The sequence below is a fragment of the Pan troglodytes genome, chromosome 16 (assembly GCF_028858775.2).
Source record: "Pan troglodytes isolate AG18354 chromosome 16, NHGRI_mPanTro3-v2.0_pri, whole genome shotgun sequence".
NCBI classification, from domain to species: Eukaryota; Metazoa; Chordata; class Mammalia; order Primates; family Hominidae; genus Pan; species Pan troglodytes.
In genome coordinates this window covers 41,993,179-42,020,395 of record NC_072414.2, presented here as the reverse complement: position 1 = coordinate 42,020,395, position 27,217 = coordinate 41,993,179, and the positions used below count along the sequence as shown (strand labels likewise).

Here is a 27,217-nt window from a genome sequence, read left to right as displayed (position 1 = left end):
TCCATCCACCCATCCATCCCATATTTAAATAACACTTCTGAGTACCAGCCACTGTGCTAGATGCTACGGACACATGGACTATTAGGACCCATGTCACTGCCCTCAAGGAGTCTGGGGTCTAGGGGAAGAGATGGACAAATAAACAGACTCTTAGTTGACAGCAGTAGGTGCAAGGAAGTATGAGGTGCTCCAGGTGCACTGGGTGCTTTGGGTGCACACATATGGGGTAGGGATGGCTAATACTAGTTTTGGGGGGCTGGTGGCAGGGATTTCATTGTCTCAGAATAACCCTTGATAGAATTGGCCCCCCAGCAAAAGTCAGCCATTGAACAGCTAATGGAATGGTGGGGTGAGAGGGTGGGGAGAGCATTGGAGAACCCAGGAACAGGTCAGGCCATAGAGGATGACTAGGTCTTTACAGGCTTATTGAAGAGGGAGGCTGAGAATATGCTGGATGAAAAATGAGCCCAAATCCACCATCTCCTGTCCCTCCAGTTATGTGCTCTGGTGCAATGTGGTCCATCACAAGTACCATCTTCATATGCAGGCTACTCATTGTAAGACTCTTGGGCAACACAGCAGTGAGAACCTCTGTTGTCTTTCTACCCCACAAGGCAGGAAGGCATTGGGAAAAGTCCACTAGCCTGGTGTCAGGAGGCTGAGGTTCAGTCCTGCTCTGTCATGAATTGGCTACATGACTGAGGACCAAGGACTTGAGTTTTCTCATCTATGAAACAAAGATATTGGATACCAGTCATTTTCAAACATTTCTTTTTCCAATAAGCAGAACCCTTTTCAAATGAAATCTTATGTATAGTGCAGTTGCTCAGAGCAGGTGCTCTCGGCTGCCCTCTCACCCTTTATGGTAGATCTTGAGGAGCCTCCACAAGCATCACAGCACTGGTCAATACCTCTGCACATGAGGTCTGAGGACCACCTGCATCTGAATCACCCAGGTGCAGATTCCTGGGCTCTTTCCCGGACCTCTTGAATCAAACTTTTTGGGTCTGGGACTGAGGACTCTATTTTTAATGAGCACTTCATGGGATTCTCATGTACATTGAAGTTTGAGTACCACTGGGCCAGATATTTCAAGGTTCCTCTCAGGCTTTAAGTACAGTGACTCTGTGATCCTCTTCAGCTTTGGTGTGATGGTGAGGAGCCAAAGAAGGGGAGTCAGTGACTCCACCTGATAAAAAGATTTAACAGCAAATGGAATATTGAAAGTATGAGGATGGATTTGATAGTAATAGTAGTAGAGATGACAGTGGAACAAGGAGGGTAGGATCTGAAAGTTACAAAATGGATTAGGTAAGGAAGAAGAACTTTAATCATCAGGTCTTCCAACAGTGGAGATAAATTGTATTCCAGATGGAAGAAATTGTAGCAAAAGGTGTCAGGAGACAATTCAAAGCATGAGGCTACTAGGGTAATGTCCTGATCATATTCCCACCATCTTTCTTTGTTTTGATAATAGCACTCTATTATGTCATGACACATAGTATCATAATGGTCTCCTTACCTTTCATTTACTTGTCAATCTTTATTGAGTGAATCCTGTGTGCCAGGCATTGAGCTATATTCTGCAAATGCAGGTCTACCCAAACAGACATGTTCTCTGCAATCACAGAGCTTAGTGTCTGGTCAGGGAAGTAGATAATAAAATAGCCATGCTAAGTAGTGTATAATTACAAACCAAGGCAAATGCTGCTAAGGAAAAGAGTGTGGTTCTAAAGACAAGTATTTTTTGTGGAGGTTGGTAGAGGTGAGGTGAAGCAGTTTAGGAATGGATTCTTTAAGGGAGTAGTACATTTGAGCTGAAAACATAATGATGACTAGGAGTTAACTAGGCAAAGGTGGTAATAGGAGTTGGAGCAATGGGATGAGAAGAATTCCAGAGGGAAAATCATGTGCAAAGGTCCTGTGGAGGGGAAGGAGGATGGTGATTATGAGGGACTGATTGGCAGAAGTCCAGAGAATAAGGCGGAGAGAAGAGAAGGGGCAGACAGGGCTGGAGAAGCCATCAGAGGCCAGACCCTGCAGGGACTTCAAGGCTACATTAAGAGTTTGGGTCTTTTTCCTCATAACAGAGGGATTGTGTGGAAGAGTTTGTCTTTGGAAAATCTCATACCTGCTGCATGGGAAGAAGCTAATGCAGAGGGGTCAAGATAGATATGGGGAGAGGCTAATTGCCTATTGCTATACTTGTCTGTCTGTTCCTATTACTGCTGTGACTTACTTGAGGCTGAGACAATCTCCATATTCCCATGCAGTTGATACGCAATAATTACATGATAGTGGGCAAAATGCACTAAAGTGAATTAAATAAAGCCTTTTGGGGCAAAAGCAGAATATATTTTAGACTCCTCTTTTCTTCCCTGTAACTAATATGGGGCAAGGAGAAGTATTCATATATTGTGTGTTTGTGCACATCGCTGCTGGCTATCATTGCACTTGAGAGTGTGAGGTCCTTGGATACCAAGCCCATCTTTACCCTAGTGTTCTGTGTTACTGGGAGTCTCTTGGGCACTGCTGGAAATTAACATGTATGGGACAGTGTCTGACACTTAAGGAAAGGGAAGGATTTAGGTCTGCCTGGACTTCATTTCTTAATTAGCAGAGCTCAAGATATGATTTGAAGCAATGCTTACTGTTTCATTCGCAGCTGCCCCCAGGTTGCAGCAAGTTGGACAAGCAAAAATGTGACAGGCGGCCCTAGACACCCGGTAGAGAAGCAGAAATAGACTTGCTGGGGTTTGCAGTGGACGTTTCCCTTGCAGCGGCACTTTCTGAATTGCCTGGATGACGAAGAGTATTCACCCAGCTGTCCTCATCTGGTTACCTTGCCCCTTTCCAGGCATTTATGTTCTTACATGCTTTCCCCTTTCACACTGCTAAATTTAAGGCTTCATTTTCAAATCAAATGCTCATCTGGCTGGCTGCCTGAGAAATCACATGTGGAGCACTGAGAGACCCAGGCAGGGGATGATGCCCTTGGTTTTGGAGAGTAGGTCTGGAAACCATATGAACTGTAAATAGTTTCAAAATGTGAAAAAAAAATTTAAAGCTCTGCCAAAAGGGAAGAGCTGAGGTTTTTTTCTTTCTAGGCTCAGTTATTAAGTATCTGTTGGAAATTACCTACCTCTATCATACAATCTGTTTACTCTCTCCGTCTGTCCAGGGTGGACAAATCCAGACTTAACCACTGTGAGAACTCAGCTCTGCAAATGCTTGCTTTATTAGAAATAAGTTTTGGGGTCACAGAACCATAGCTAAACTGCTAGATGCATAACTTTTATGGGAATTTACTTTTATTCATTTAATCCTTCCTTTGAAACTTGAGTGATAATATGTTAATATTTTAAAAAATAATAGAACCTAATTTTCCAGTAAGAACAAGACAAATAAAAAATGAGAAAAGGTACATGGCTTCCTTAATTTGCACCCCATCAGATAACTAATGTACTAGAGTATCACTTCTCATTTTGAGAAATATTTTTCAGCATATGTCCTATTTTCTTTATTAGTCTTTCTCTTCTTCACCTGATCCTTCATTATAGTTTTAAAAGGCTTTTTTTTTTTTTCTTTTTTGCCTTTGGTCTCAATTTTTTGTGGGTGCAGAGGTGAAGAGATGCTGTCATGCTTTCCACACTAGGTTACCAGGGACACCTTTCATTCTGTTTTGGTGGCTGTCTTTAGATTCTTTTTTCTTGCTTTCTCTGTATTCTAAATTTTGTCTTTGCTCTGTATCTCATTTCTTACTCTCTTTCTAAGGATGAAGAAGAAAGAACACTGGAATTGAGATAAAAAGAATGATAGGAAAACAATAAGCAACAGAGGCCCTATTAAATAGGGAGCATTTTAGAGTAATAGATGCCTAAAAATGTAGGGATTAGAGTTTATGCAAACAAATATGCAAAGGACTGTGGTATAAATGCTTATAATTGGCCTGCAGATTTGCTTGTGTTAAATTTCAAATCTGGTACTGATAATGTCAAACTAATAAAAGTTTTACCCAAATGTACCTAATTATGGTCACGATCCCTGGCACGAAATCTCCTGATTAACCAAATTGAAAATATTGTTCCCAGTAGTGGCTCTTGTGATTAAGAAAGGAATTCAGAAGACAGAAGATTGCTTATACATATATTTAGACATATTTTTACAGACTATAAATAAGACCATAAGGTCTTTAAACCCCTTGATCGCTAGAAAGCAGAGAGGGCTTGGAGGAGTATGAGGCCAGCCTGTCATTGCTATTAAGCAGAAAAACTTCATCCTGGAGCTGGGTGGAGCACATAACTTAGAGTGTTTTCCAGAAAGTAATTAAAAGGGCAACTTTCTGGCAGAAAGTTTTCATCTTCCTAATAGAGAAAAATGGAGTCTACTCCAGGCAAAAAATTGTCATATAGATATATCCAGGGAGTAGAAAAACAACCTAGAGACTTTGGGGTTTGAGTAGTGCCAATGAATAATGAAGGGATTGCGTTAGAAGGTCTTTCTTATCCATCTCATTCCTAAAATATGAGAAATGCAACTGCCATTTGATATACCATCCCTGAGCCCAAGGCTTTTCCCTGTTCCAGGGACTTACTGTGGTCAACGGGGCATGGGGAAACAGATTTAGGACCTTCACCAGAGGCCAGGTTTACCCAGACCTGACGGGTCTGGAAATAGAGGATTTTTTGGGGCACTCTAGTTCATGTCATAGGTTGGGCCAGGGGAGCGTGTCGCAGTTCCTGCTTACACTCTAATCCTATTGGCTTGAATTGGAAAAAGTGATAAGCCTCAATAATACAGCCAATTTTGTTGGGGTCATTTGAATTATTGTCCCAGCATTGTTAAGAGCAGACATAGCATGGGTGCTCTGAACCAGAGGAATCTTTAGGTCTATCTTATTTCTGCAGATAGTGAGTATCTCCCATGTGCCAAAGATGATTAACATAGCATTTCTGTTTTCATAACTCACAGTTGGTAGGGCAGGGAGACAACCAAGTTTTTAGTTTCAATATAATGTATAGGAGGATGGATGTGTTGATGGACCTCAACGGAAGCACTAAAGAAGGGGTACTTAGGCCAGTCTGGGGAACAAAGGAGGCTTCTGAGAAGTGAGTTTTTATCTAAAATTTATCAACTAAAAATGTGAAAAACTCAGAAAAGTAAAAATGTCTACTTTTTAGGGAAACGTATTATCCCTTGTTGTTGCATTTTTTTTGTGGCAAATATACATATATGCAAAAGAGCCCATGCAATATATGCAATTTTGCTTTCCACTTTTTTCCTTTGGAAAAAAGTTTTTATTTATTTCTTTTATTGTCTAAACTGTTATCCTTTGCCTTACAATGATTCATCCTGTCCTTACCCTCTTTCCAGACTTTGTCATTAGCTTTGTTACACTTTCTTAGGGTCTTCCCAGGAGACATAGCCTTGTGAAACTATTACTCATGTCAGCTCTAGAACTAAATATGCTATGCACACATTATGAGTGATCACATAAATAGCTAATCTGTTCAAATATTCATTCACCAATATGTATTGAGCCCCTAATATGTGCCACGCACTCTCCTATGTACTAAGGATACAGAAATGAGGAGGCCAGATAAATCCCTGCCCTAGTGAACAACATTCTAGTGTGGAAGACACATAATAAACAAAATGTAAATAAATAATATGATTTCAAGTAGTTGTAAGTACAACAAAGAAAATGAAATAGGGGAATAGGATAGAGAGTGATGGGATGGGAGATGGGGAGATGATTTTAAAGAGGGTGACCAGAGAAGGCCCCTTGAAGAGGTAATATTTGAACTGAGAGGCAGCTAGCCATGCCAAGATCTTGGGTAGAAGAAACAAGTATAAAAGCTCCAAGGTGGAAATGAACCTGACAGTAAGGTTCTACTTACTGTAAGTAAGATGTCTACTGTGGCTAGAGTATTGTGATAAAGGGGAGTGCTGAAGGGCTGGCAAGAGCCAATTCCTAGAGGTAGTGATAGAGAATTCCAATTTTATGTTAAATGTAATGAGAAGCTACTGGAGGGTTTTCAGCAGGAAAATTATATGAACAATAAAAATATTTCGCTGGCTTCTGTGTAGACAGTAGACAGCAGAGAGAGACAAGAGCAGAATGACGGTGACAAATTTTGTTTTCTACTCTTGTCCAGGTATGATGATGATGCCATGGACATGAGTGTTAGCAGTGAAGGACATAAACAGAAGTAGAATTATCTATCTATCTATCTATCTATCTATCTATCTATCTATCTATCTATCATAATCACCATCACTCATGGATTTTCAGACACACATGCACACACAAATAGAACAGTACAATGAATCCTTTTCTATGTATTACCTAGCTGCAGCAACTTGCTATTCTTGTATACTTGCATACTTCTTGCTATTTTATATCAATTTTTATTATTTTATTTTCTGGGGTATTTTAAAAGCAAATCCTGTATGTCATATTCTGTTATCTATCAATACTTTAGTATTTATCTTGAACATATAAGGACTTACATATATTTAGCCATACTACCATTACTACATTTGACAAAATAGCAGTAGTACCTTAATAAATATCACCTAATAACCACAGACTGAGATGTATTTTGAGGGCAGAGGCAATATGTTGGTGTACTGGGTGGGTATGAAGAGAGGCATCAGGAAACCTAGTTGTTGGCTGAGGTTCCAAGATGGAGAAAACTGGGGAAGAAGCATGTGGTGGTGGTGGTGGTTTTCTGCCTGGTCTAGGAAACCAGAATTCTATCAAGATATTAGTCATTCTGTAGAGGAATGCATTACTGAAGCTTAGGGGAGAGGTGTGGGCTGAAGATATAATTTAAAAGTCATCACACTTTGGGAGGCTGAGGCGGGCAGATCACCTGAGGTCAGGAGTTTGAGACCAGCCTGGCCAACATGGTGAAACCCTTTCTCTACTAAAAATACAAAAAAATTAGCCAGGCATGGTGGTGGGCACCTGTAATCCCAGCTGCTTGGGAGGCTGAGGCAGGACAATCGCTTGAACCTGGGAAGTGGATGTTGCAGTGAGCCGAGACTGTGCCATTGCACTCCATCCTGCCTGGGCAACAAGAAAGAAACTCCATCTAAAAAAAAAAAAAAACCAAAAAACTCATCCAAGGCCTGTTGCAGTAGCCTATGCCTATAATCTCAGCACTTTGGGAGGCCAAGGCAAGCAGATCACTTGAGAGCAGAAATTTGAGACCAACCTGGGCAAATGGGCAAAACCCCATTTCTACTAAAAATATAAAAATTAGCCAGGCATGGTGGTGTGCACCTGCAGTTGCAGCTACTCAGGAGGCTGAGGAGGGAGGATTGATGCCTGGAAATTCAAGGCTGCAGCAAGCAGAGATCATGCCATGCACTCCAGTCTGGGCAACAGAGACCCTGTTTCAAAAAAAAAAAAAAAGTCATTTGGCCACCTTGGATGAAGATTCTGGGCCCTACATAGTGGAGAGAGGAACTCTAGCTCTCAGGCACTCCAAAGTTTGAAGATGGGCGAAAGAGAAAGGGCTGGCTAAGGGTGTGAGAAGCAGTGACTAATGAAATAAGAGGAAAACTACTTGGATGTTCTGGAGTTAAAACAAAGAAAAGGTTTGAAGAAAGAGGGGGTGGCCAACTGTGATAAATAAAGTGAAGACTGAGAACTGATCATCGGATTTAGTAACATACAGGATGACCAGAGAGGTTGCAGTTGGAAGGATGGAGACAAAATCCTGATTGGAGAAAGCATGGACAGTCAAGAAGTAGAGAAAGTGAGTGCAGATAGCTCTTTTGAAGACTTGAAATCAAAATCAGAATGTACAATCCTTATAATGAGGTGCTTCATAATAATAAAAAATAGTCACAGTATTTTAAATGTATATATTATTTTACAGTTTACAAAATGCTTTAATGAATCTATTTCATCTGAAAGTAAAAAATGTCATGAAAGACAGGTGTTTAAATGTTAGGTGGGTTTGTGGCATTTCAAAGACCTCAGTTTTCTGAATAAAGACATTCTGAGGGGTTGATAAGAGCCGGTTTTGGTAGGTCATAGCAGAGAATTCCAGTCTCAATCAATATCTTGCCTGAAGGCTGGTTGGTTCTGAAGCTTTGACTCAAGTGCATGTTTTCCAGTTCTACAACATGTACTCTTCTACTATGCTACATCATTTCCTTCATAAACAAGGGGGCCAATATTCTCTTCTTTAAAGGTGTAAAATTTAAATTCCAATTTCTGGCCCATTCTCAACAGAATTTGGTTTCTGCAAGTGTCAAGATTGTTCCTAAAAAGTCATCCTCAAAGGACAGGGACAGAGTCTTACTATAAAATTTCCTGGTTTTTGTTTAAATGACCGATCAAGATTTGTCATTCATGGATTTACATTGACTCGAACTTTGTTTCTCCTCATAATGAAGGTGCTGAAGGTACAAAGCTGAGGGTCTAATGACAGGAAGTACTCTGGTAATTGTAAGGAAGAAGATTTATCCTGGTCCTGAGAAAAATGTAAGTGACATAATGGTTGAAGCTTCAGAGAGTAGAGATATTTTACCCATGATTATAAATAAATCCTGACTGAAATCTGTTGGCATGATGTTAAGTTATGATTCTGAGAAGACAAGCCTAGAGGGACCAGAATAATACAGTCCAGGCATATAGTTTTCTGATGAGCTCACCATTTATGGGGACAAAGCTTGGAATATCTTGAGAAATGAAAGTTAATATATCCTTTATTAGACAATCTTTCTGGTCTATCAGTTTTCTCACTGGACTTTTGATGACAGCTATATGGCAAACAATCTAACACTGAGGTCATTCTGAAGTGCAGGTATTCTTCATTGTTGACGGGAAGATATCCATATACTCCGGGTATCAGAAGACAGAGATAGTTTAGTTGTAGTTATTTAAGAGCCAGACTTATATTTTTCCACTAGTCTTCAGGTTTTTTGATAACCACAGTCTGTATCTGATTCCACTTGCAGCTCTGACACTCAGCATGGTGTCTAGATTAGAGGGGTCATTTTGTACACATAAGAGTGGTCTTAAACTCATTAATGCAGGGTGATGATACCGCATATGCCGGTGATGAACTCATTAAGAATTCTAGGGCCAAGCTTGGTGGCTCATGCCTGTAACCCCAGCACTTTGGGAGGCTGAGGCGGGCAGATCACTTGAGGCCAGGAGTTCAAGACCAGCCTGGCCAACATGGCGAAACGCTGTCTCTACTAAAAATACAAAAATTAGCCAGGTGTGGTGATGCATGTCTGTAATCCCAGCTACTCAGGCTGCTGAGGCACGAGAATAGTTTGAACCCAGGAGGTCAAGGGTGCAGTGAGCCAAGATGGTGCCACTGCACTCCAGCCTGGATGACAGAGTGAGACTCCGTTTCAGAAAAAAAAAGAAAAAAAAAGAATTCGACTTATGTGCTATCCCATTTTTGAGGAACTAGGGATGATAAACATTACAACTTATTTTAAAGTGACATCTTGAAATTTTCTTAAAAAGTTCTGGGACAGTATTACTGCAAACCTAATAAGTAAATCAACTCCTGATATTCCAGTGATACCTTTAATTGTACTTTGTGCTGTAAAATCAGAAATGCTATTTCCAGAATGTTAGGTTTTCTGGCCAGAACAAACCACATCACACCATTGAGCAGCACTTTCGCTTTGTCTGTGTTGCTATGGCTTGTATTATTAGTTGACATGTAAGGCAGCCAATATTTTTTCTGGTTTAAGAGACATTAGGTTATCTCTTCACTTGGCTCTATATGGGCAAATTGATTGAGACTATCACTAGAGGCAATGAAAAAATATAACATAGGCCTTTTATCCTGGAACTAAGATATCCAGGTTTTCTTTTCCATTGGAAACTATCTTCTTTTGGGGTATTTGTTTTTTTCAAAAAGAGGATAATTATTTGCTATTAAGCTTAGTAAGAGTGAATTCTCTGATTTTTCAAAATAATATGTGGCCACTTAGATGAAGAAAATAGTTGATCTACTTGGGCTAAGGTGATTGTACATTTTTTAAATCAAAGTATGTTCTTCATATAAGAAAGATTTCAGAAACAGTGATTTTTTCCTATAGACATTGTTCTTAGGATAGTTAGATAGTCGGTGGTTATCTGTAGAATATTTTTAATAGATAGGTACTAGAAATGTATCTCCCAACTTTATTGTACTGTTGGCAAAGGAGGTGAATCAGATGACCTAAGATTTTACAGATTTGTTTTCCCCAGAAGTTTTAAACTTGGATTGGGGAAGCACAAAGATTCATGGCAGCTTGCCTGCATTAACTTTATAGTATTGAAATTGAAATGATAGAAAGGTGGAGCTTAGAATTAAAAAAGGAATATTGGTTCACACCTGTAATCTCAGCACTTTGGGAGGCTGAGGCAGGAAAATCACTTGAAGCCAGGAGTTCAAGACCAGCCTTGGCAACAAAGTGAGACCTCCCCTGCCCGCTGCCCCTCAAGGGAATGTTATAAATACATGAAGATATTGATAGCAAAGCTGGGAATGGGCTCTCAGTTTGTAGTGGATGTTTTGCTGTGCCACCCACATCCCCCCTTAGGACTGCAGAACATATTTTCCCAGCTGTCAGGAGTGCTGCCCACATATAACCTTCAGCTGGCAGCCCTCTCTGGGAATTGCCCTTGGCTGACGAGAGTGTTTTCCTTAAGGACACTCCTCCTTTCTGGGGTCATCCTGCATCCAATGACTGAATCATGCCATGGTATAAAGTCCTGGTCCCCTTGATCCTATTGTAAAGGCCTGTTCCAGCTCCAGAGCTCCAGAGCTCTCCGTGGTCTTGGCTGTGGCTTTCGTTGTGGCTACATCAACAGCCCAACTGCTCCCTCTGTCCAGCAGTGCTTCTTTCCTCTCTTACAGGTGTTAATCCCAAGAGAACTTGCCAATCAACCTCTTATACATAAAGCTCCCTCTAAATCTACTACCCAGGAATCCAACCTAGACCAATAGCTCTGTTTTCTCCATGGTCAATCTAAGATAGTTCCTCTAGCTTTCATAAGGGAGAACAGATGGAATTGTCTTTCTTTGAAATCATTTTCTTCTGAATTCCTGTGTCTTCATAATCTATAGCCATCTATTCACAGAATCCTACTAAGAATCTACAGAAGATAGAGTCTTAGGAGGCTCATTTGGGCAAGGGTTTCAGTTTAGGAAAATGATGAAAGAGAATACATTTCCTGTAAAACATTCAGCAGGCTTATTGTTCAGGTAAAACTTAGTGAGTTGATCATTTTGTTTTCAAAATAGGAAGACTAAATTGTGTGTCTATTTCTGCATCTGAATAATGCACAATAGGATTTATATAAATTAGGCAGGGCATCTGTAAGATTGATTACTTTTTCTCAGCAAATTGTTAAACTAAATTCTCCATGCTATAGCACTACATCTTTCATCATCTCTTATTTTCACCCTCCTCCCTGGCAAAATTAGTGAGAGAGCATCTTCAGCAGCTGACCAGAGACCTCCCTGTGTGATTTTGCCTCAGCATAAGCATTTTGCTAAGAAGAATGGAGAAAAAAGGGAAACATCTGCATTCTTTAAAATAAATAGATTCCAAAGACATGAGCGTTATGTTCATTCTCAACGTAGTGAGATCCTGTTCACCACTCTGTTATTAGGGGATTAGGGCCAAGCTGTATGTTTTCCTCTAGCGCAGCTCTGATGGTACTGGGATTGAAAAGAACCAGAAACTGCTGCTGTCCACTGAGTGTTTGTGTCAGGGGATCATGATTGCAAGCTGTCTTTGGATCAACTGGTTTTAAATGCTGGGAGTGTGCACTGTTGCCATGATTGGGTCCTTTCAGCTCCTTAGGGTCCAATCTTTTTCTATGTAGGTAATACATAATTACTCTGGGAAATAAAAAGCAACAATAAATATAGATGTATTAAGAGCATGGGCTTTGTAGCCAGACAAACTTGGGTTCTGGTCCCAGACCTGCCACTTATATGTGACCTTGGCCAAGTTTTCTTCTATTACTTCTTTCTGCTTCTATTCTTCTTTTCAGTTGGCCATTAAAATACTAATATGTGTAATGCCAAATAATTTAAACAGTACAAAAGAACGTAAAATGGAAATGAAGTCTCTCTTCCATCCCAATTTCCCTCTTCATTTTCTTTCTCTATTGTCAACCACAGTAGTTTCTTGTGTATCTTTCAAGAAATTTTCTATGCCTATAAAAATGTATAATATATCCTACATGAACTTACTTCTTTTTACATTTCCTAATAATGTAACTTACAGCATATTTCATATTAGCACATATAGACCTACCTTATCCTTTTCAGTGGCTGCACTATATTCCATTGAGTGAATGAACCATGATTAAGTAAGTGTTTCATTGTACATCTATCTAATTCCTATTGATGGACATTTTCGTGGCTTCTAATCAATTTCTGCTACAAATAATGCTGCAATAAATATCCTGGTACATTCATATTTGAGTACCTGTAGGATCAGTTTTCAAAGTGTGTGGTCATTTAAACTTTTGATAGATACTGCAAAATAAGGCAAAGATCTCAATTTCTATGAACCTCAGTGTCCTATTCTGTAAAATGGAAGTCAAAACAATACCTATCTCTAGGGCTGTTGTGAGGATTAAATGAGATAAGATACATGAATAGTGTTGCCAGATGTAGCAAATTAAAATATAAGACTCTATTTAAATTTGGATTTCAGATAAACAATAATAATGTTTTTGTATAAATGTGTCCCAAATATTTCATGGAATATATACTAAAAATAATTTGTTGTTTATCTGAAATTCAAATTTAATTGAGGTGTTATTTATTTTATTTGGCGCCCTATACATGAAGGGATCAGTACAGTCCCTGGAATGCAGTAAGCACTAAATAAACATGGGATGCTATAATTCTTATTAGACATTCAGGCAAATGCTATCATTCAGCAAATGTTTTTGGAAATAATGATTCTATACTCCTTAATTTATTTATCATTCATTCACTGCATACTTATTGAGTGCCTGCTGTGAACTAGGTATTATTCTAAGTCCTCAGGATGGAGTGGTGAACAAAAAAAGTGTATGAGCAAGGGAATACTTTTGAGTGTTATAAGGCTGACATGTGCTTGAGATTAAAGAAGAAACCAAGCTCAGTGTTAAGTGGATTGATTGGTTAATTGGGGAGGTCAATTATATTGACCTTTATTATCTACTCTCTCTAGTACCCCAACACTTCTGTAGCTTGTGAGGAAATCCCCTTTTCAGGAATCCATGTTGCTGGTGGGAAATCAGGAGCATTAGAACATGGAAAGGATGACCTTGATGAACCCATTGAAAATCCCCTCTTTTGTTTCTCAAGCTTTAGCAATGCACTTGCAATATTGCTTCCAAAAGTGTTCCTTAAGGTCAACACTTGATTTTCAGCTTCTGAAAGCAATAGTCTAGTGACATGGAGCATGATAGGTGCTACCTCACTCTCAGACTTGCATTTTCTCAAGGAGATTTTCAGTGAAGTCTAGCAGCTCTTAGTATGCTATGCCTCATCAGGAAGAAGCAGGTAAAGTGTTCCTTAAGGTCAACACTTGATTTTCAGCTTCTGAAAGCAATAGTCTAGTGACATGGAGCATGATAGGTGCTACCTCACTCTCAGACTTGCATTTTCTCAAGGAGATTTTCAGTGAAGTCTAGCAGCTCTTAGTATGCTATGCCTCATCAGGAAGAAGCAGGTTCAGACCAGTTTATCAAAAATTATTAGTTGCATTTGCTATCTCTTACCTCCTTTTCTTAGAACTCAGAGTTCTGAGAGTAGATATATAATGGCATATTTTTTTTAAAATTTGCTTCAGATAATTCTAGTTGCTGTTCTGTGGCAGTTAAACTCCGTCTGTTTTATGGTGCCTTTGGAATATAAATTTTATGAATTTTTTACTTGGATTTTGGCTTATTTAGCAATTGACTTGTGAGTTTGCTAAGGTAAAGGCTATCTTATTATCCCATATGTATTTAAAAAAACGGATTCTAAGAAGCATTAACTAGATTATGTCAGAGTTTTATACTCTGAAATAATTATATGATGCTGAAAATTGAGCCACATTTTAAAATCTTATAACTTCTCCTTTCTTTTCAGAATATTCATATACTGCAATTCATCTACAGGAGCTTTCACCTTTTGACAATGGCAAAAGCAAAGTTTGAAGGTGCTGAGTCTGTGGAGCCAGTGTCACCTTCACAGCCCAAAAGGCCATCCTATGTCCCCCTAGAAGAGCTATGGTGCAAGATTGCTTTAAACATGAACCCTGAGAATAGCTGCATCACACATTTAGAGCCAGGGAGTGTCTGCTTTCATGTTTCAAGTTGGTGACAAAACCCAATCACCATACAAGCTAAAATTTTAGAAGTCTAGAAATATTTTGAAGATGAGTTTTAAAGCAAATCATTTTGTCTGACCCTCCAGTTCTGCTGGGATATTTTTTATGCATTATTGTCAGTGATGGTGGTTGTAGGTAGGACAAGAAAAATGATTGGATTCAAAATATAGATTATTTAAATTTGTTTATAGGTCTTTATCAGTTTATGCTTATTCAGCAAGTTTGGGTACTTCTGTTGCTATGATCCTTAGTGCTCATTAGATGTATCTCTGAGTTCCTAGTTAAGTGCAGTTATATATATTAATATTTGCTAAGACAGAATAGGGGATAATGTAAAAACTCCTCTGATTGTATTGTACATACTGATTGTTCTACAGGGATATATTCAAATCAGAGGTTAAGCAAGGCATCTCACACAGCCTATGGTTTACCAATATCTCCAGGCTCTTTTTCTGTAAACTCTAGTTACATTTGTAGACTGTTACTTTCTCCTCTTTAAAATAATCTATTTTGTGCTTCTTTTTCTTACTCTTCGTTCAGTTTCTGATAACTTTGTCAAATCATAAGACAATTTCCTCTCATGGTCTTACTTTGTGAGGGCTGTGCTTTCTTCTTGTTAGGGTTCTGTCCACAAACCTGAAAAGTGTGTCCAATTGTCCATTGTAAAGGTTATTGATGAAGTAGTTTGGATTGTGCTAGGCTCGGCGTCAACATCCAGAACTACTGCCTACTGTTTCTTGTATAATCCTTCCTAGAGCTTGTGCTATACAAGTTGGAAGAATAAGAGTTTGGAAATAAGACGCAATATCATCTTGACTTCTTCCTGAGACAGGTGCACTTTCAGTAGAGACTTCAAGGCAATTTGGTAGCAGTGCAGTTTCCAACAATGACACAATAGCCTTCTCTGTCCACTCATGCCCATTTTTTCTAAGATGTTGTTTGCTGAGAAGTGTCACTAAGGTGCCAGAGGAGGTGTCTCTAGGAGAAATTAACCAGCACATAATTCATACCTGTAAAGATAAATGAGATTTAGAAGGCTTCCTAGGTTCTTCTATTGTTGTCAAACTAGATGAAGTTCAGAAAAGTGTAGCACTGGAAAAATGATTGAATTCTGGCTAGAGATGAAAATACTGCAATTGAAAAATTTCCAGAACAACGTGTACTTGGATCTGTATTAAAGAAAAATTCTTTGAGTGTTTAAGCCAAATGATCCAGCAGAGTTGATAGTGTGAGGCATATTTCACAGTCGAATAAATATTTAAAACTATTTTCCAGCCTATAAAACAAGTAAATTAGGTTATTTTTTTTTAAAGTACAATGAAATTAACCTGTCCACCTCAACTTGTTGGGCAAACCTGCTCTACTCATCCCAACCTTTTCTCTTAGAAGGGAATCTCTGAGAAAGAAATGTGATGAAAACTTCCAAGTTGGAAAACAAAGCTGGTTTACATTTCAGGGAATTTCAGAAGGAATGATTAGAATCATGGTATACTGGCCTAGGTGGTCTGCATCCAGAGGGCCTGTCTGGTTTTGGACAGCCCTGACTAACTTGTCATCAGGGGCCAAATTCAATGGACACAATAGCTTTTCATAATAAACCCCTTTGAACTGGGTGGAGGGTGGTCTTGGGGCTCCATCATATACATGACCTGCACAGAAAGCAGTGCAGTAGGTTGACTGTGTTGTTCTCTATTCTGAGCTGCTGTCCTGTTAGAATACCACCAAGCCTGTCCTTCAGCCTCAGTGCTGGTTTGTAGGTAGTCCTTCTCATTCAGTCTTCCAAGGCTTCTTTTATCATGCTTTGTTGTTCTTGTCCTTTCCAGAGTTTAACATATTTTTCCTTTTACTTGCATTTTAGCTATTGCTCTACCTTGCCACTGTCTCCTTTGCTTTTTTGCCTCCAGTTAAATAGACTTCTGAGGCAATGGCAATGATGTTTCTGTATTTATCAATCGAGTTGGAAAAGAATGTCAGTGACTAAAATTTATTGAGATTTCATAGCTGCTGCATAAAGCTGGCACCATAGGTGGTGGAAAGAGTGCTCAGCCAAGAGTTTAGCATTTGAGTTTAGCCCAGGAGTACCACTAACTCACTGGGTATCTTTGACCAATCACTTAACCTCTCTGGGCCTTTGTTCCCGTGTTAATGTAAGACCATTTTGAATTAACATACTAGGAAAGTCTTGCCTGCTTCCTCTGTTATATGATGCTACATTGTGAATACATTCCCTTGGTTATACTTTCAATTCTTCATTCTTGAAGAAAATTAATTTTATTTTTGTTTTTAGACTGCAGAATGAAAAATGGATGAATGTCAAAGTGGGAGACATCATTAAATTAGAAAATAACCAATTTGTTGCTGTAAGTATTCAATATTGTTTGAATAATTTATCTCAGATTAAAGTAGCATATATATGGAAGTATTTACATTTGCAAATTTAGTAAATCCTTACTAATCCAGAATAATTATCATCAGTATGTATTAGTAAAAAGTCTTAATTATGAAATATTTTAAAAGACGTTGATTTATTAGTTTCAATAACTTGGCAACTCACATAAGGTTGAATGAGTATCACCTTGTCCATTTCCCTAGAGATCTTTTAAATTAATCGGAACAAAAGATTTTAAATTAGCCAATATTTGATTTAAATAAGAGTTTTAAAAATGCTCCTGAGTACTTTAAAAAGTCTGCTCTCACGTATTTTGTGATTAGTACTGTTAATATCCTGATTAGTATTGTTAATTTATAGTATATTTGAAAAAAAAATAAGCTAGAGAAAGAGAAAAGATATGGTTCTTCCTTAAAAATTAGAAAATGTTTATTGATTGTGCTGAATTAATAACATGTTATTAATGAGATTTTACTTTATCAAATATATTATAATTTATATACTCAAATGGCCTATGTTATAATTTCCTTAATAAAATTCAAGGGATTAGTCTAATCACTAAAATATATGCAACTAACTATAGTTCAAATTAAATTTAAGGTAACAAAAGTTATTGAGATCAGAGATTAAAAAATTCAAGTTATTGTATTGCTTATGTCAAATATATATTAGATTACATATGAAATTTTTTGTGTTGAGTGCTATTTTGTGTATCAAGTTGAGACATTTTACCACAGGGGAAAAAATATGGCCCCAAGAGTTATTTACAAGAACAACAACTCAGTTAAGAGTCCTAAACATTCACTTTCAGAAACAGTCTTCTTTCATTAATGCACCATCTGTGTATACTGAATTCTCCAGAACAACCCACACTAAGGAGACTACTCAGTAGACAGGCCATTCACAAAAGAGTTCACACTTTCAGTAGAGAAGTGCTTATTTCTCTGGTAACCACAATGCTTTGGAAAATAGCTGGGAACCAAAAATAAACAAAAAGGTGTCGGCAGCCAAAACAGAGGTCTCAAAGTCCACTCTGGTTAAGCTCCTTATAAGCAGAACAGTTTGCCAGGTTCTCACTCGCAATCTATTTACTTTTATTTAAGTCACAATTTAAATTTACTTGTCCATCTTATTTTTCAGCTCATTAAAGATTAGGAATAATACCCTGGAAGGTGGTGTCTGTTAGAACATACTCTGTGCATGGAATCAAGGTAGCTCCAGTGTAAGGGCACTAGATGGGGAACTGGGAGAGAACTGAGGCTTTGCTTCATTCTTTCAGTGACAGTAAAGACTTTATCTTCTTTGTCTTTGGTTTGTCCATGTGTCAGGTAAGATGCTAGACCACTACAGGATCTCAAAAATCCCTTCCATGCTGTGATTCTCTGTCTAAGCTGACACTGGACTATACGATTCTTGCAGGCAAAGCACCTATTGATTTGCCTGTTCTCCAACACTTGGTGCCATGTTCCATCAACAGGGGCATTTGGTAAATGTTGGCTGAATAGTTAAGTGTTGATCTTTGTAAGAAAGAAGACAGGAAAAAAAAGAAAAGTAGATATAAATTTACAAAAATTCAGATGTTCTGGATCAATAGGATACCAGTAAACAGTATCTGCCCTAATTAAAGATCACATATATTCAGGGTTCTTTGTCTAAGAAGAAAGGGCTCCAGGCAACTCATTCGAGTTCTACTCTCAATTAAAATGATTACAGTGAAAGAGTTTTGGTGCTTCTAAGTGGATAACCTTAACTTATAAAAAAGGGACATGTGGAATTCTTAGATGTGTGCATTCAAATGTTTTTGGCAATGATTTCAGCTAGATAGTGTCAGATTATTGAAGAGTTATTAGCATAAACGGATATATGCCACACACTTAACTATCATTTTATTTGGAATAGAATATTTCAGGGGCAATGCTAGGTATGTTTCTACTTCAGGTATTCAGTAAAAACAATGAGTGTTAGGAGCCCCATGAACGTGCTCTAACAAGGGTGAACATCAGACTGGACTCACTTGTTTACTAACGCCATAGTGTGCTGATTTATCACATTTTTAGGAGTGGGTCCAGAAAAGCAGCAGTGAAATCTATGTCTCAAAGCTTTTAACTCTATGGTGCCTCATGGCCAGCAGATCTAGGCTCCAATTGGCCCTCTAGCCTTTATATTTGAATTTGTATTTTCTTTGGTCTTTGTTTTTAATTTGGTTATATTTTCTATATTATGGTATGTGTGCTTACTTGCTATTGCAAAAGGTTCAATGAAGTGAAATACAGAAGGCAAGCACAAGTGCAATTGAAGAGCAGAATTTTGAATTTTAATTAATTTAGATTTAAATAGCTACATGTGATTTGTGGCTACTGTATTAGACACACGGATGTGGCCTTTTATGGTGGTTCCCATGATGGGGTGAGAATGCTTATTTTCCACTCTTCCTCTTGTTATCGTTTGGAGGGACAGCACCAAAATAACACTCTAAGTGTCTTTCATCCAGTTGCTCACGCCTTTCTCCTAGGAGTGACTTCTCTGATTGGTGAGTTTGGGAGCTGGGAGTGGCGCCACATGACCTAGGTGATGCTTCCTTAATTCTTGTTCTCTTTGAGCTGCACCTGTGTGCAGAGAGTCTGTTCTGCTCTGCTCTTCCACGCTATCAATTTTATAGAAGCAAATCCCTGTGGTGGGGGTATTGGGAGGGCCAGGGCAACTTAGAGCTTCCAGCATCTGTGGCTCGATGAGTTTGTCTAACAGGAGTGAAGCCCATTTGGGCCACAGACCTGAAGCCTGGTCTTTATCAGTAATAACAGCTTTATGAAAAAAAGATATTTTTATCTCCATTGTTCTCTGTTTGACTCCTACAAATGTAGTTCTGTTGGCCTAATCTTTGGATAACTGAGGATGGGAGTCCTTCAAATCCACCTCACTGAACCTCTTGATTAGGTAATTTTGTTCAAAGTTTTTCCATGTCTATCTACTCAGCACCTACAAAACCATTTTCAAGGGCAAGAAAATTTTTTTTTTTGGTGAACCATTGGAATCACTTAGGAGTACTAATATATCTCCCTGCACTCTGGTATCAGCTGGCGGGGGCTTCAGAGAGCTTATATTCGGGGGGCAAAACTTACAGGCCTCTGAAAGAGACCCACTTAGGAGTTATACTGAGGTAGATTTGGGGGAAACCAGGTCATGAAGGTCATGAAAACAATTGCTAGCATTGATTGGCCATACGCCACATGCCAGACAATATTAACAAGCACTTCATGTGATTAACTCATTTAATCCTCACATTAGCCCAGTAAGGGCAGGTTACATAGTATCCTTATTGCTCTCACTTTACAGATGAGAAAACAGAGGCACAGTGCCGTCAAACAGCTCGCCAATGGGACATTCAGGAGTTAAGTCTATGCAATGTAGCTCAAGTGCCCCCACTTCTAACCACTACCATTTGCTGTTCCTTACTCCATTGGAACAGTCATCCTCATTGACTTGAGTCTGGGCTACCAGAGTTAGGGGCCCTTGGCTTGGATGCTGGAAGCCAAGTGATCAGAAAATATGTTGTGCCCAGTGCAGATGCATAACTTCTAGCTGTTTGAACTTAGAATTTGCAACCTGATTTATGTCAGTTTATCAGTAAATTTTAAGCAAGGAAAAAAGCTCACCGGAGATTGCCAATTAGCTGGCATATTCAGAAGTTACTTACCTTTTATTTATTTTTATTTATTTTTTTATGTAGGGAACTTCCTTGTTCTGCATTTGTATGTACATTTTAAAATTCAAGAATACTTGTGGGCTGAATTGCTAGAATTCCTAGTTTTTTGGAAGGACCAGGAAAAATGCAGAATATAATTCAGATACCACAAGGAGTCTGACTTGCATCAGAAGAACCAAATAAATTTTGTTAGAAAAACATACTGCAGAGTTCCTGACACCACCGGAACTCGGACCATGGGAGCCAGGCGTACCTTTTTCCTTCACTGGACAGCAGTACTCTTGTGTTGTTTCACTTTTCTTAGCTGATGGTAGAAATAAAATCCTTACTTGGCATGAGCATATTTGAACATTACTAGAATTGAGTTGTTTAGCTTGTTTGAAAAGTCCTTCCTTTCCCTTCACAAAAAGGCATTCACAGAATTGTTGTTTTAAAACCACGGCATTCTTCTGATAGAGGAATTGACAATTTTATTCTTCGGAAATGATAGGGCTAGAAAGATTAATTTGACCTAAACTCCAGGCGTGACTGGGGTGGGCTTTTGCTCTTTCTTGACTCATCAGGGAATTTCATCTGTTCTTTTTCAACACCTATCTTGGACACACTTCCAGAGAGGCCTTTTTTTTTTTTTTTTGGTGGTCTCATTGCCCTCATTGCTCTTTTAAGTTTTATAACTTCACGTCAGAGTTGCTTGTTGTTCCAACCTATTTGCTGTAAATAAACCATCTCTATCTTTCTATCTCTTTCTGTCTCTCTCTCTGATATATATCTATTTGTCATATTTATATGACAGTAGAAAGTGGGGGTAAAATATTCAGGCAATTTTTTTTTTGACTAGAGGAGCAGCCTGCCTGTTAATAAATTTTATGATGTCCATTATTATTCTCAGCCTTCCTTCTCTTCTTTATCACCATCTTTTTCTTATTCTTCTCAAATCACTGTAATTAGAAAAACAATGATGTATCCCGTACATATTAGTAATCAATATGCATTTATTGGACCTGAAATTTAAATTTTAAATACAAATGTTACCTATTACCATATAAACTTCATTTTTAGGATCTCATTCTCATTTTTTGACTCAATGCATGAGCTATTTTGTTTATTTTTATTTTTGGATTAAAATAAAAGATAATGTTGTAGATGATAGAGACGATGAAGAACTCTATGTGTGAGAATGGCCTAAAAAATAAAAGGCGATCCAAAAGTGTTCAACTTAATTCTACAAATTTATCTTTCCATCAGGTCATGGAGCCACAATCCAAATATTCTTTCACCATTGTAGTTTTGATTTTTGAACACCAACAAAGCAAAACAAAACATAAAACAAAGTGAAATACTTTCTGTTTTTCATAGTTGTGTTCCAGTGATTTAGTAGCCCACCAGAGGAAAAGAGCATACATTTTGGGATCAGAAGTTCTAAATTCTAGTTCCAGCTCTGCAATTTAAGCTATGAGTGTCCATGAGGATTGTGTTAAGTCTCTTGGGCCCTTGGGTTCCTCAGTGACTTTGGAAGGGCCATGGGCTTTACATGAGTTAATTTAGTTCTTCTGGTGGGTGTGGTAGAGTCTATTCCTCCCTCACTCCTGGGCCAGATATGACCTCCCGGGTTCCTCATCCATACAATGGGAATAATACTACTCACTCACGGGGTTGTAAAGAGAGTAAAACGACACAATTATGAGAGAGGGTTTTATAAATCCTTAAAGAATTGTACAGCTTTAGGGTGTTATCATTGCTTTACATTTTACTTTATTCTTTAACTCAACAAATATTTATTATGCCTAATAACCCTATGAGGACAATGTCTTTGGCTCTGAGGACCCAAATATGTTCAGTGCATTCTTTTCAGGTTCCCTCTGATGGGAATATTTGTTTTCTGTTGCCCATGGAAGTTGGGGAAGGGGCGTTGTGTTGGAAAACACCGGTTCCTTCATGAAGAACATAGCAGAGCCTCTCCTGGCAGAGCAAGGAGAAAAGGCATGAATAATTCACAAAAGAAAGTAAATATGGGGCATATGATAGGTGGCTCTGATTGGAATTAATGATATCCTGGCCCACTTGTGAGTTTGGATATTCACGCTTTTCCTTTCCTCTTCTTTACTCCTGCTAGTCATTCTGCCTGGGGACTTCCTTTCACTGCATCTAGAATATTCCATGACGCCCTTCCTCAACTACCAACCCAATGTTGCACTCTCATTTGCACTCCTTTCATAGCACTTTGTTAATGAGGCTCTTAGAACCCTTATATTCTGCCTTTATTAAACTATACAAATCCTTGAAGCAAAGAGATTTTTACTCATTTTGGTATCCCTTGCAGTATATGCCTCATACTGCCCAGATTCAAATCCTGACTCCTCCACTTACTGTGTGACCTTGAGGAAGTTACAGAAGCCCTCTGGGCCTTACTTTGCTCATCTGTAAAGTGGAGATAACAATAGGACCTGCGTTACAGGATTTCTGTGAATGTTAAATAAAATAGCGCATGTGAAGCTCTTAGGACGGTGATGGACACATAGTAAACCCTCACTAAATATCAGCTATGTTATTTGGAATCATAAACACCTACACCTGGAACACAAGTTTCTGGATCAACTAGGAATTGGGTCCCCGTAGGATTTACTGGATGAGTCAGCTTGAGGAGGCCTGTTGTGAGACTCAGAGTCCTGGGGAAAGTGGGCCCCAAAATTCATGGGTTGCTCCACTCCTGGCACAGCACTTCTGGCAAATGGGTGACAAGGGATGAGCAGGGCTTTTTCTGCAGCTCTCCTGCCCTTTCCTTTTCAGAATTATGACTGAGTGCACTAGAATATAGGCCTGCCTGCATGACAATGAACGCATTGACCGCTTATCCTCCCAGCCCCGCTGGGCCTTCCCTTCGCACTCCCTCCTCAACCACAATGAATTAACGCCTTGAAGGACGAGGTTAACAAAAGGGAACAGCAGGCCTCAGCAGAGGGACAGGGAGAAGGGAGGATGGATGAAGGGAGTGCAGCAAGGCCATCAAGGAGTAGGAAAGCAGGAGGAAGGTTCAGAGAACATCAAAGAAAAAGCTGGTAACTGGGGAGATGGGCGGAGGTGGGGAAGGTAGGCGTCTTGGTCCTGGAGAGTACAGTGAGCAAGAACAGTTAGCCTGGAACCTATGGGGGTCAGCCTGTGGGAAGCTGGGTCACTGCTCAGGAGAGAATCTGACCGCCAGATGGCAGTGGCGCCTCAGTCACATGTTCCTAGCCAGCTGTGTGCAGGGACTCCACCCCTTGTTTACCACGGTGTGAGTGTGAGTGCAGCCCCACCCAGTCTTTAACAGTAACACTGGATTCGAGTTTCAAAGAAAAGCAGCCCTGGGTACAAATAGGCATCTTTCTCTATATTCAATCACAGATTCTTAGGATTAGAGAATTTTGGATTTTGTTTAAAATGAGCCTTTTAAGCCCAGGGGAGGAGAGGTGCAGGCCCATAGACTGACTGTTAAGGTCTATTGCTGTTTAGTGCCTGGTGCCTGCTTTTATGCATTGAAATTTAAATGTGGGAAATAAGATCACGGTGAATTTTCAAGAAAAAATTTTTTTTCCTTTAAAATCAGGATGGGTAGTTTTTGGCCCAAGAGCGGCAATCACTTTCTTTATGTGGCTTTCCTCTGTTCACAGTGTGACAAGTCAGAGAATTTCTGCCTCAACAAGCTTCTGTGGCTCTTTGATTCAGAGTTGTGTAAGAGCCTTGGTAATGCAAACCCACTTATTCTTATAGGGGCCGTCACAGGGTATTTTTCCCCAGCTCTGTTTTATCCCAATTTAGACAAAACCACACACACACACACACACACACGCACACACACACGCATGCACACCCTATTTTTGAGTTGCAAATTTAAAAGCTTGAGACAATCAAGAAAGTAAGTTGATTCTAAATTTAACCCCCAAGATTCAAGAACAAAGCAATTCTAATGTTTTTAAAAATAAAGGTAAGAAAATATCACAGATTTGGAATGCCAATCATACATTCAGACATAGCTAGAAAATTGTTAGGCTAATGTCTCAAACTAAATTGCTAAAATTTAAGCCAATTCTTTTTAGACATTCAGACCCTTCAAAATTTTATAAAAACACTTATTTTTAAAATAAGTTTAGAAATTTGAAATAAAATCAATAAGCACTTTGCCAATTTAGAGAGCTACCAGGATGCTAAAACTGAATTGTGATAGGTGATATGCAAAGCTCAATTGGACATCAGAATAGAACTGTTTATCTCTGAAAAACCCAAACTACTCAGTATGATTTTTTCCCACTGCCTTTGACTACATTTTCTCTTCTGTCTTGCTGTTTTCCTTAGTCCCTACTTTATCTTAGCTCTCCTCTTTCTTACTCCCTACCATCTTTTACTTTTTTCTTTCCATCTTTATCTCTTTCTTAAGTTCCTTGCCCCTCTTATTTTTATTTTATTTTTTTAGTTTCCTCCATCTATTTCCCTTCTGTCTTTTCCCCATCTCCTTTGCCTGCTCCCTGCTTTTAACTGATGACACTAGGTAATTAAAGTTTGTGCATATATTTCCAATTATTTATTGGAGAGAGTTTTATGTTAGTAATTATCAAAGCAAGAAAATAGAATTTATATGTTTCATTAAAAAAAGGTGAATCAAGTAGCTATTAATTCATATGATAGCTCCTTTCCTTGCTTATGTTGTGATAGTCAAGGGGCATATAAAGGAGGAACAGGGAAGAGGGAGGGTTTGGTTCAGGGCATATGACATAGAGGTAGAACAGGATCTCACTTCTTTTACTCTATTTCTCAGGCTCTGTTGCCTCTTTAGTAGTCAAGAGGTGATATACTGTAGAAGACTTTCAACCAATCTAACTTCTCAAGTATTCTTTTGTTATGATTTTTGAAAATAGGCTGATTTACTTCTCCTATCAAGTAGTGAGCCACATGGTCTCTGTTATGTTGAAACTGCTGAGCTTGATGGGTAAGTTATTAAAATTAGAATAATTTGGTTGGTTTTTAATTTATTTAAAAGTAATGTCTTTAGAGATAAGACTTAACCTTGTTCAGTATCTTCTTGGGAGACATAGGAGTTTACATTGCAAAGTCCATAGTTAATTACTCTACAGTAATTTTGAAACTGTTTTTTCTCTTAAATTTATTTTCTTGCAGAAACAGTGAGCGAAACTTATATACAGGAATAACTTTATACAGAGAATCTTCAGTAAGATTCCTTAGATTTTTTAAAAAAAGTTTTTGCTTGTTTTGATTTCAAGTGATTTTATAGGGAAAATGAGAGGGGTAGAGATCAAGATTCCTTGAGGAGGGAAGGAAGGACTGATGTTACTTTAAAAGGCAACCTTTTGGAACTGTGTCAAATGAAGTCATAGAAAAAGAAGAGAGAAACAGAATATGATGCAGTTTTGATGTTGATATTAATTTAGAATTTAGTTATAGACCATATAGCAGTTCTGTTTTAGAGGATTTAGTTTGTCTGGCATAAAAACATTTATTGAATGCTTACATTTTAATGACACTATGTATTTGTGTTCTTTAGATGGAATTTATCATTTAATCCTGATGTAGGTGCTATGTAATTATGCCCTATTGTACAGACAATGAAATCAAGGCTTAGAGAGCCTAGGTAATTTGTCCAAAACATCTGAAGAGTGAAGCCAGGACTCGAACCTGGCAGTCTGACACCAGAGTCCATGGTTTTAACTGGTGCCTTCCAAATTATTGTCATATTGAGCTATTCAAATAGTGCTTTAGTCTGTGGGACCCTACTTTGGACAGAACAGTTCAGACACAACTAAAACAGTTCTGAGAGGAACATTTATGGCATACATTTGAAAAGAGAAAAATTCTCAAATAAAGAATCTCATCATTCATCTAAAAACCCTAGAAAACAGCAAAATAAACCCCAAAGAAGCAGAAGAAAGGAGATAATAAGATAAGAGCAGAAATAAATAGACTTGAAAACAAAAAAAAAATAAAGAAAATCAACGACACAGAGCTAGTTCTTTGGAAACATCAATACAAGTGACAAACCTCTAAGAATACTGATAAAAGAAAAAAAAGGAGAAGACACAAATTAGCATATTATGCATGAACCATGGCAATTTGGTGTAGATCCTGAAGACATTATAAAGGTAAAAAAGAAATACTACAAACAACTGTGCACACATAAATTTGACAATTTAGAAGAAATGGACCACTTTCTCAAAAAAAAGACTATACACTTAATATGAAATAGATAATTTGAATAGCTCTATAAATATTACAGAAATTGATTTCAAATGTAAAGTATAAAAAGCTTTGAGGAAAAAAATAGGAGGAAATCTTTGAAATCTAGGGCTGTCTGGTCAGATTCTTAGACTTGACACAGAAAACATAATCCATAAAAGGAAAACATTGATAAACTGGACTTCAAGAAATTAAAAATTTTTGTTCCACAGAAGTTCCTGTTAGGAGGACTTAAAGATAAGTTACAGACTGGAAGAAAATATTTGTAAACCATCTATTTGACCAGGGACTTGTATCTTGAATATATTTTTTAAAAACTTCTTAAAACTCAATAGTAAAAAAACAAACCATCCCATTTGAAAATGGGCAAATGACATAAAAGAGACATTTCACCAAAGAGGACGTACAAATGGCAAATAAGCACATGAAAAGATGCTCAACATCATTAGCTACTGAGGAAATACAAGCTAAAACTACAATAAGATCTCACTACAGACCTATCAGAATGGCTAAAATGAAAAAGAGTGACAACTCCAAATGCTAGCAAG

The 27,217-nt window shown here is 38.4% G+C and overlaps 1 protein-coding gene across 16 annotated transcripts in view; it reads left to right on the top strand.

Annotated features, from left to right (window-relative positions):
• The window catches only part of ATP8B4 (ATPase phospholipid transporting 8B4 (putative)), a 333,420-nt gene that overhangs the window by 154,247 nt on the left and 151,956 nt on the right, over positions 1-27,217 (top strand). For 13 of the 16 annotated variants that reach the window (XR_010151382.1, XM_063794140.1, XM_063794138.1 and 10 more), the window contains 2 exons: positions 16,643-16,715; positions 25,337-25,407. The exons of 1 other annotated variant lie outside the window; for it this stretch is intronic. Coding sequence is in view for 13 of the 15 variants with exons in the window: in XM_063794140.1 (XP_063650210.1) it covers positions 16,643-16,715; positions 25,337-25,407 (144 nt within the window). In the remaining 2 variants the exon portion in view is untranslated. Of the gene's footprint in view, positions 1-8,417; positions 8,504-16,642; positions 16,716-25,336; positions 25,408-27,217 lie in introns of those variants that run through there. 2 more of the 16 variants (XM_054666932.2, XM_063794141.1) reach the window with 2 other exon arrangements.